The sequence below is a fragment of the Pseudochaenichthys georgianus genome, chromosome 13 (genome assembly GCF_902827115.2).
Source record: "Pseudochaenichthys georgianus chromosome 13, fPseGeo1.2, whole genome shotgun sequence".
Classification (NCBI taxonomy): domain Eukaryota; kingdom Metazoa; phylum Chordata; class Actinopteri; order Perciformes; family Channichthyidae; genus Pseudochaenichthys; species Pseudochaenichthys georgianus.
This window is the reverse complement of record NC_047515.1, coordinates 14,189,371-14,200,795: the sequence shown is the minus strand read 5'-3', so window position 1 is coordinate 14,200,795 and position 11,425 is coordinate 14,189,371. Positions and strand designations below refer to the sequence as shown.

The 11,425-nt window shown below is 40.9% G+C and overlaps 1 protein-coding gene across 1 annotated transcript in view; it reads right to left on the bottom strand.

Annotated features, from left to right (window-relative positions):
* Positions 1-3,685: 3,685 nt before the first annotated feature.
* The window catches only part of c13h2orf76 (chromosome 13 C2orf76 homolog), a 21,840-nt gene continuing 14,100 nt past the window's right edge, over positions 3,686-11,425 (bottom strand). The window contains exons 4-5 of the mRNA XM_034097597.2: positions 4,661-4,742; positions 3,686-4,145 (exon numbers count right to left, since the gene is read on the bottom strand). Coding sequence (XP_033953488.1) covers positions 4,069-4,145; positions 4,661-4,742 — 159 coding nt within the window. The 3' untranslated portion in view covers positions 3,686-4,068. The remainder of the gene's footprint in view (positions 4,146-4,660; positions 4,743-11,425) is intronic.

The following is an 11,425-nucleotide window of genomic DNA, read 5'->3' as shown; positions in this document are numbered from 1 at the left end:
TGGCTACAAGTGTTTTAGGTTCAAGTTAGACAACTAATGTCTGGGTTAGTGTTCATGACTTCATGTGTATGTCATCTAATGGTTAATCTCAATACACACATATTTTCCGTGCTTTCCAATAGTTTAAAATAGTTGTATTCCACTGTTTAATAACCTGTTCAATACAAACATAGTGAGCTTATTAGAGGATGTTCCCATTTTTTGGGGATGTTCCCTTTGATTGTAAAATGTCAATGAAGATGTCAGACTTAGTATATTTGTTAATAATTACATACAACACATGGAATTGTTGTGTGTTTGTGTTCCAAGTGAATCTGCGGCCCCCTGGTGGCCAGTACATCAATGATGTGGCCCCCACCACCATCAAAGTTGCCCATCCCTGCTCTAAACTGTCCTACGACGCTAGCTATCAACTCGTTAATTCAAGACAGTTTTGCCCCATCTACTTATGTGCGCCTTCACATGAAAGGGGCGAGGCTAGCAACATTTGACCAATCACAAACATGGAGAAGCGTACTTACAGCGCAGCGTCATACTTCCTGAATGAAAAGTAAACTATAATATTAGAGATATGAAGAAGTTACACTTTAAACACTTAAACTTAAACACTTTGGACATAAACACTTTGGATCTGACTTTAATTACATTTGACTCGAGTGTTTCGTCAACTTAATGTGTTGCTTAAAATAATACTTCTGCATATGTAACACTGTAAGTGTTGCACGGCCAGATACGGCTCGAGAAGCTGACTCGGATAAGGAAATTATACATTATGATGTGATATGAATGATAATGGGACACATCGACGTGGACTGTACGCAATGTTACTTTGATCCGGTTACTTATGTAGTGGCAGATATGGTCTTTTTCTGAAGCATCCTTCACCTACAGTGTCTCAACTGAAAGAGGACCACAAACACACAAAAAATATAATACAATTTTATAATTCACTTTCTGACATTTTCAACACCAAACATGTTGTTAATGTCTCTGTTTAGTGAACTACAGCAATCTGAAAGCCTGTACATTATTTATATCACACTTTATCAGTAGAAAAATGCAGGAAATTACTTTTTTAATGCAGTATTTTCTGATTTATGGCACAACAAAGATATTTCGCTCCGTGCAAACCTTTGAAATATGTCAACATGAAACAAGAACATGAACCTGGCTCTATCCAATGTTCACACAAGAGTTCTACATCCTGACTCTACATTGTCTCAACTGAAAGAGGACCAGAAGCACATTAACAAATATAATAAAATGTGGAGACTTTGGGATATTTATCTCCCATTCTTTTACTTTTCGGGCATTTTACAGACCAAACATGTCGTTGATGTCACTGTTTACCAAACTACCACTTTTTCTGAAAAATGCATAAAATGATGCAATATATGTTAAATACATGGTTTATACCTGTATTAGGGTTCCATTTCTTCTGATTACCTAATTTGGGCGTGCACATTTGCTGCGCGCAAACCTACCTCTTTTGGATTTGGAAAGGTTGGCATGTATGCATGTGTGTGAAGAAGCTGGATATAAAAAGGAACTCACCTTGTGCGGCAAGAGAGAAAGCCATACTGTTTCAGAAATAATCCTTGATAATCCATGATATGGCGTTTCATCACGGCAGTATTTAGTTTAGACAGTAGCTGCCGGGTACCGCATGAGCTCAGCCCCCTCCTTTTTTTTGTTTTGTAAAGCTTTATACCCAAAATCAGCACTTTTGAAACAGGAAGTGAAATAGAGGAATATGAGGCATGGCTAGAATGGGTGATCTGTTTGGTATTTTGAGCAAAACACTTCATAGACATGTTTTTTATATATCTGAGACCTATGCTATTGCCTAAAAATACCATGATAGGTGCACTTTAAGAAATAAAAATCAAGATAAAATAAATACAAATTAACTGTCTTGTAGCAGGTTTGGAACCACATGGTTTGTTTTAAATACATACATTTTAATATCCTTAAACCTGTCACAAGAAGTAAATCCAAGCATATATTTATTAATTAGTAACACAAATTGTAGCCTTGCCCTTTTTTGAATTTGGGCCCCTGCCCCGATAACTCACACTTATGCGAGATGTCTTCATTGGAAATTGATCTTTTTGTCAAGACAGATTCTGAGGGTAACAGGATGTTGATGGTAATTGATCAGCGTTCCACTGTTGCGGCTTTCACACCAGCGCTTTTCCCTTTCTAGCTCCGAGCTAGAGCTTTTCTGGTTCAGCTCCGGTTTCCCTTTTCTGCTCCCGCTCTGTTCACACCGCCCAGAGCCCGACTGGTGCTGCCTCTGCTGCGTCATGACGTCACCGTTTACATCGCTGATTTGCTCCCCAACGGCGCTCACAACAACGGGGAACTGCGTCGGGTCGATGATCGTGTTGCTTTTAATCACACGAAACCATATTAAATTATATAACGACTTCTCCAACCTTATGCTTTTCTTCAGAGTGCCGTGGTTCATTGTTTATTAATGTGTTTCTGAGGCATTTACCGACCGCTGCAGTGTTGGCTGCTCTTCCACGGGAGTTTATTCTCCCGTTAGCTCCCGGTTAGCTCACACTGCAGCGGCCGCTCCAAAGTATTCACTGTCCGACTCACACAAGCAGCTGATGCATATCCCCAGTTCCCCTTAGCCTAAGTGAATGTGTGTCAGTCTGAATTGACACTGTTTGGTATCACAACGCTGTTATGAAAATGTATCTGGTGATGTTGGCATAGCAACCGAAGCTAAACTGACTACTTGCTGTTGCTATCCTATTGTGGCATAAACCGTTTTCTACAGGCACATTTTACTGGCGTATTTTTATTATGATTCTACTTGTGATAGTCGGACACGACAACCTGTGCAGCCCATGTATTGATTCCATCCGATAGCTGCAATAATACAAAACAACACGTCTGCCTCTCTCCACAATGATCAATAACAGTGAACGGATGGTCAAAGTAAGGTACAAATAAACAGAATCACACGAAGCCTGGTTAGTGTTGCCTGACTTTATAAAGTGTGTTTATAAGCACTCCTGCTTGTAGGCAGGCATCACAGTCGACCCATGTTCAGGGGAGGTGGGTTTAGTTTCCTGCACGCCTCGACGTAAGAGAGACGTAAGCGACGCCGCCTCTTAGCTCCGAAGCTCTTGCCTCAAGACCGACAATTTTTTGGAGCTGGAAGTGAAGAGGCGGCGCCGCTGTGGTGTGAACAGGAAAAACCGGCACTTGTCAGGCTCCAGCTCCGAGCCGGAGCTGAAAACGCGTTGGTGTGAAAGGGGCATGTGAGTTTGATCAGAGCTCAGCAGTGTTGGCACTGCAGAGCCTTCGTCTGTGATTGGATATTACCGATGCCCTTTGCAGCACTGGGGGGAGGCAGACTTTTTCCACGGATGATCCTTCTCTGTGTTACTGTCAGGATATATGGTATGATATATAGTGACAGTCTCAGCCAAATGATTTGTAATAAAGTTACCACCTGCAGCTTTAAATGGAGCAATGCATATATTATATATTGCAATCAAATTGAAATCCTTCAAAACTCAACTTGAATGCAGATAAAAATGGGAAGCATTTTCATAAGAGGCCGATCAGCATAGTAAATGTTATCTAAAACTTGGAGTTGTGTACCTTTAATTGTTGATGCCGATGAATGGTTCAATCTATGATAAATATGTTCTATGCAACAGGGTCCAATATGAGGCATTTTATTAAAATGTGAAACTGCCACACCTCTGTTCTGACCGTGTCAAACTGAGCATGATTACCATTATTTTTGAAATATTGCAGTACATTTTATGTGAATACTCTGAAAGATGAGGTTTTGAATGTTTTTACAGAGAACTTTATTCAGCACATTTATAAACAATATCAGAAACTAATGTCCATGGACACCATGAGAAGAAAAATAAAACATTTAAAATAAAAGGGCATGCCAGGGTGGTTGAAAATTATATTTCAAAAACAACCCCCAAATTAAAACATGATGGTTCCATTCTGGATTTCCCATTGACCTGTCCCATTAGAACGCCCCTCTGCTGTAGTTATTCAAGTAAACAGTAAACAAAGTACTGGTTACCAAGCAGTTTGGGGATTTGCTTTGAAGAGACCGTAGTCTTCTTTCCTGAAGAAGGCCACTTCTGTTTCATTTGCTGAAACAACAAACAAACATTTTAAAATTCTGATAAAACTATACTTCCTGCAGCAGATCAACTATGTTAACCCATTACATATTTTTAAAGTTATTTTCTTCTATTCTAGGAATATACAGTTTATATTCATAGGCCCAACTGTTAGTTTTCCAAAATACATTTTTCCCTACATTTTTAATCTACCAGGACACAAGTATTTTATTATACAATATCATTTGAAATATTGAAAATAAGCTGCTACTGTTGATCTCAGATCAGCTGCAGGCACTTATTGACTACACAGTGTAGTTATGCTGTCCACCAAACTAGTGGTAGGGATCTATTTAGTTTTAGCTAATGCAGTAAATCTGTAGTTTGTGTTGCTGTGGAATTCTGTTGTATTTCTAGTACGTGTCAACCCAAATTATATAAAAAATAGTCAAATAAATATATTTGAAAAGAATGATAACATTTGAGATCATTAGTGACGTTTAATTTTAGGATCAAGTGGAATAAAGTTCTGTTTTTACTCTTACCAATGCCAGCAGCTCGTAGGGTCTGTTCATTTTGCAGAATGAGCTTTTCATCGTCCTCTAAACTCATCACCAACTCATTAGTCTGCAAGAAAGAAAAATGGACACGTCATCATTCGTTCTCATGGTACCAAAGGATACCAAAACTATATGCATTTGTGTATGTAAACTAGTACAAGAAATATTTGATGGTTTCTGAGGTTAGATCTGGGGACCTCACCTTGAGAACAGTTTTAAAATGGACAGATTGTTTTCACCCAAACTTCACATCTTTTAGCTTTAACTGCAGTGGGAAAACTCATGGTCCGCAAGCAGTTGCACATACTCAACGTGCACCTCATTCACTGATCCTGCTATCATGGGGCAGTATAGAGCAGTGGTTCTCAACTGGTCAGGCATCGGGACCCACTTTTTCCTTTGTCAATAAATCGCGACCCGACATTTTGAAACACTCAAATCTATTCAACAAGAAATCGTGCTGTAATATATACGCTTTTCAGCATACAATATTAATTAAAGTCAAGTACAGTGCATATATCCCTTCACAGAACTAAAGTACGCTTTAAAAAAAGGTTTAATGAGATGATGGAATCAAAGCTGAACTGTATAACATAAAAAGGCACACATGCTGAAAACTCAACCCCAGAAGGGGGGTCTGGGGGGATTCTCCCCCAGGAAATGTTTAGAAATACTAACATATAAACAACATATTCTGGTACACTCTGAGAAGAAAATAAATAAATGTATTATTATATATTAATAATATTTTATGCCATTGTTTGTTTTTCACTGTTTTCTGACAGCTGAACTTGCTGCTCCTCACAGAGAGAAGAGGAAAGAGGAGATATTCTGTGTGAATTACTTTAAATCAGGGGTGGGGAACCTCCGGCCCCCGGGCCGTATACGGCCCGCGAGACAATTTGATACGGCCCTCGAGGAAACACACGCAAAAAAGAAAACAAATTAAGAAATCTAGACCGCAAAATAATTAAACAAGCGAGTGCCTGTTTTTCCTGGCCAAGGTCAGGGTCCTTGAACACAACACGAGCCTAACTGTCATCATGTGGTATATGTCTCGTCCGACAGGGGTTATATGAGGTGTGACTTGTGCCAAAAAACAAACTCACTGAGCTCACTAACGTGTCGATCGCCGTGACTATGCCGCGAGGGAAGTAACGTGACACTCTCGTCGCCACCCCTCTCGTCTGAGAAGCTACGTGACATCTGCGTCTGAAGTTACTTTACTTTGATCAAATAACCCAGTTGCTGTTCAAGCGAGACTCTATTTCAATATAGTTTTGGTATTAAAATAATGTTACGCCCTGAACGCAAAAACAACCACAGACAAGAATATATATTTAAATATGTATCATTTTATGTTTAGTTGACAAAATAGTCACTGAGCTACATTTTGCTGCACTCAAGCATACATCTAAAGACAAGAGTTGTGTCCGCCTTTGGCCACAAGGGGGAGTATTGTATATTTATATTTTGTATAGATGTTGCAACTATACAGAGCTTTGGCAATACTATACGTAACTGAGGTCATGCTAATTGAATTGAGTATACCTTTAAGTGAGCTGTCAGGAGAAACAAAGGTTCACCAACACATTGCACTCTACAGCTGAGAAAGGCTGTGCAAAGACGTGAAACGATGTGCTGCAATGTCTGTATTTTTGAAGAATGCAAAGTAAAGGAAGAAAGTAATAACTCGCACTGAGTCTCTCTTGATACATAACGTTATTTCCTTATTTTCATTTGAGAAACACTATCTAATGATGTATTATTTCTGTGTTACACACACACACACCATTACTGAATTACCTACAAGGACAGACAAAACAAGGACACCACACATGATTCTTTTCCAATTACAGTATATTTATTTAAGTAACTAAATTGTGATATCAGTTTAATCAGTAATGTGTGTAGTGTATGGGTGTTATGTATCAGTATATCAAGCAAAGAGAGAGATAGAGAACATCTTGCATTTTATGCAATACAAATAACTTTATATATTATAACAGATAATAACAAAATGTTAAAAAAACTATTTACAACATTCGAAATAGGAACCAAAAGCCAACAAGCTCAGTGACCAGAAAAACATGCCACAATCTTAAAGGGAAATGGAAACACTTTTCAAACTGCTTTCCATGCGACAATATTCCCATTAGGAAATGTATTTATCTAGTCTATTTCCAATGTAAACGATCGAGATACGCGAATTTACTTTTTGAAATACGTGCCTAATGACCATGGGCGCTTCCATTGCTCCGGGACTTTTCCAGTGACGTCACTGAGTGGGTACGGCTTCCTGGGCCAAAGCTCAATAACAAACAACATGGCGTGCAATGCACCAGTAGTTTACATTACAAGAAAACGGTCGTCGTCAGGAGTTTATTGTATTGCCCCAGGCTGCACAAATGGATTTTATACGAAGAAGGAAGAAGTACATTTCCATAGGCTGCCACTAAAGGATGAGAAGCTGCTCAAAGTCCAGTCTGGATGCCTGGTTCAATACAAAACATCGGATTTGAAGCCAGGATCTGTTCCCACAATATTCGATTTCTCAACGTATGCAGTCGGGAACACCGACCGTCCCAGCACGTCGGCCGCGCAAGACAATGACAGTGTCAACAAACGTGAAGTTCGAGCCACCAAACGAGTTGCTTCAGCTGCCGAGAGAGAGAGGTAAATATTGCAGCACTGCCAGATTACTAGCTCACACATGTATTTACTGACACAGTGTGACCTTATTAATTAACGCAATCGCGTCCAAACTAAATGGTAGCTATTATTATGACGTACAATAGAGAATTGGGGGTGTTCTATAGCTCAACTAATTAAACTGGCATACACACGCTCATCTGTCAAAAACAGCCCTAAAAAGGCTAGTATTGCTGGACTAGGTGTTCAATGGATGGTATTGCAGGACCCAGAGCGCACGGAGCACAGAGCGGACAGCAGATAACGGAATTGCAGTTGTATTGCTTATAGATTATCAGAACATTTCAAAGGGGACACAGCCCCATTGGATATTAACCTATGGATTAACTACATCATCGTTTTTATCGTTGTAATGCCATTGAAGACCAGTTTAGACCAGACAAAGAGGAAGGTAAGCTATGTTAGCCTGGCGTATGTTAGTACCTAGCGCCACTTGTTTTGATGTACGTTTTTGTTGATAACCTCGCGAGTTTGTATCTTTCAGTGTTGAGGTGGGCACCGTTAGATTCTGTGTCTCTTTGCGATCATAAACGATGTGTTGGATGTGCGGCTAGGATAAGTAATAAGGGAGCTAGGAGTGATTTTCGGTGCAGTAATAGGTTAGCATTTTTCGCTCGGGGCTAATTCAGAGGCTCACTGTTAGCATTGTGTTTTTTTTATTTTTTTATTCCGGATCGTATGCCACTCTATTCGACCGAATCGGTTCATACGCATAGGCCATGGGATGCCTGGTAACTGTAGATGCTTCCACATCAATGTCATCTCCCGACGAATAGTCAAATTCATCGTTCAAAACGTCGATCTCATTGCAAAATTCCTCCATCGCTGCCATATCTGCTACGTTGTGTATGGATACCCGGAGCAAAGACCCATCCAGTGACGTCACCATTTAGGACTCCCCTAATGGCGGCGGCCTGGTCCCGGAATTCCCCACCCGGCCGGCGGATAATTAATTTTCTTTTGGCGATTAATATCATATACAATAAATATTACGATCAATATCCATTGTAAAATGAATAAACTACCGGAATATTATAACTGTAATTGGTGTTTCCTTTCCCCTTTAATAAATATTGCCTGATTTGCAAGTGTATGAAATATACAGAATTGCAAAGAAAGGGGAAACATTAAACTCTAAACAGCAAATGCTACACAATCCCAAATATCTGACATACATATTTACAAGAGATTTACTGGTGAACAGGAATCTTAAAATAAAAGGCGATGTACTTTCCAAAAGCATGGACTCTTGCAAAAATAGTCAAGCTTAAAAATGTCCAAGAAGTCTGCAGAAACCAACAACGAAGAGTTTTCCCTCTGAGGCTGAAACACAGCTAGCCAGGGCAGTGGACAGACGCAACATGGAGAGGAGGGTTCGGGCGGAGAGAGAGAGAGAGATTAGGCACTTTTCCATTATTAATACAAATCCAGAAACGATCAATTAAATGTTGGCTACATCTAAAAGAAAGTGACCCCCACTCCTACCACCACAAAGCCCTGCAGCACCAAGAGATCCCCTCTCTCAGCTGGTCCTGACACTCTGTTCACAAACCGGTTCACATTGTGATCAGGGCCAGGCTGAGCCCACAACTATTAGAGTCAACCAGATTACAACAAAAACACAGTACAGACTGAGTGCTCACAGCCTGGCCAGAGAGAGAGAGAGAGAGAGAGAGAGAGAGAACCTTGTGTGGTTTCAGCAAACCACACAAGGAAGAATTGGCTATTCAAAATGGGGACATTTGGAAAACACACTTTGAAAACCTGTATAGTGCCGTTACACTGAATTCGGCCCAAAAATGATCTCCTCAACAAACTACAAATTCTAGAATCAGTCGTTAAAGACAACCAGAACCCTTTAGACTATGACATTACTGAGGAAGAGCTCCTGGCTAGACTCCAGGCCCTCCAACCAAGGAAGGCCAGCGGTCCTGATGGCATTTTAAATGAAATGCTGACATTTAGCAGCCATAAGTTCAACACTGCCATGTTGAAACTATTCAACCTCGTTCTGGGCATTGGTCATTTCCCTGACATCTGGAGCAAAGGAATCATCACACCAATATTTAAAAATGGAAATAAATTTGACCCAAACAATTACCGAGGCATATGTGTCAGCAGCAACCTGGGGAAGTTATTCTGCAGCATCCTTAACAGCCGACTGCAAGACTTCCTCAGTGAACATAATGTCCTGAGCAAGAGTCAGATTGGATTTACACCATCGGACCACAGACCATATATATACCCTCCACACCATCGGACCACAGACCATATATATACCCTCCACACCCTCGGACCACAGACCATATATATACCCTCCACACCCTCAGACTACAGAGCATATATATACCCTCCACACCCTCAGACTACAGAGCATATATATACCCTCCACACCATCGGACCACAGACCATATATATACCCTCCACACCCTCGGACCACAGACCATATATATACCCTCCACACCCTCGGACCACAGACCATATATATACCCTCCACACCATCGGACCACAGACCATATATATACCCTCCACACCATCGGACCACAGACCATATATATACCCTCCACACCCTCGGACCACAGACCATATATATACCCTCCACACCCTCAGACTACAGAGCATATATATACCCTCCACACCCTCAGACTACAGAGCATATATATACCCTCCACACCCTCAGACTACAGAGCATATATACACCCTCCACACCCTCAGACTACAGAGCATATATATACCCTCCACACCCTCAGACTACAGACCATATATATACCCTCCACACCCTCAGACTACAGACCATATATATATATACTCTCCACACCCTCAGACTACAGACCATATATATACCCTCCACACCCTCAGACTACAGAGCATATATATACCCTCCACACCCTCAGACTACAGAGCATATATATACCCTCCACACCCTCAGACTACAGAGCATATATATACCCTCCACACCCTCAGACTACAGAGCATATATATACCCTCCACACCCTCAGACTACAGAGCATATATATACCCTCCACACCCTCAGACCATATATATATACACCCTCCACACCCTCAGACTACAGAGCATATATATACCCTCCACACCCTCATTCATAAACATGTTCACCAAAATAAGAAGATTTTCTCTTGTTTTGTAGATTTCAAAAAAGCATTCGACTCAATTTGGCATAACGGTCTGTTCCTGAAGTTGATTGAAAACGGTGTAGGGGGGGAAACATATGATATCATTAAAGCAATGTTTACCAATAATAAATGTGCGGTGAAAATTGGCAATATGGAAACAGATTTCTTCCCCCAAGGTAGAGGGGTGAAACAGGGCTGCAGTCTCAGCCCCACCCTGTTTAACATTTATATTGATCCATTTTCAAAATCATTAGAACAATCCGATATCCCTGGACTCACCCTCGCTGACACAAATTAAATGCCTCCTGTTTGCAGATGATCTAATATTGCTAGCTCCATCTAAGGAGGCATTACAACAGCAAATGGATCATCTGCAAAGCTTCTGTCAGACCTGGGCCCTGACAGTTCATCTGGAAAAGACCAGGATTATGGTCGACCCAGGGGTCAGGGAAACCCACACCGGTTCTTACTGGGCTCCACTGGCATAGAACACACACACACAGCTACAGCGGTGGTGGCGAAGTCCATAGGGACTTGGCTTGGCAACTGGAAGGTCACCAGTTCAAGTCCCGGCAAGACCAAGTGCTACCGAGGTGTCCCTGAGCAAGGCACCGTTCCCTACACTGCTCCCCGGGCGCCGTTCAAAATGGCAGCACACTGCTCCTAACACTAGGATGGGACAAATGCAGAGAAAAAAATTCCCCACGGGGAATATAAAGTATATCAAAATCAAAAAACAAAAATATTTGGGACTCAAAATTACTTCGACAGGAAGTTTCAATCTGGCCATTAATGATCTCAGAGACAAAGGAAGAAAGGCTTTCTATGCTATCAAAAAGTCTTCAAATATAGATATACCCGTTAGAATCTGGCTCAAAATATTCAATTCAATAATAGAACCAAT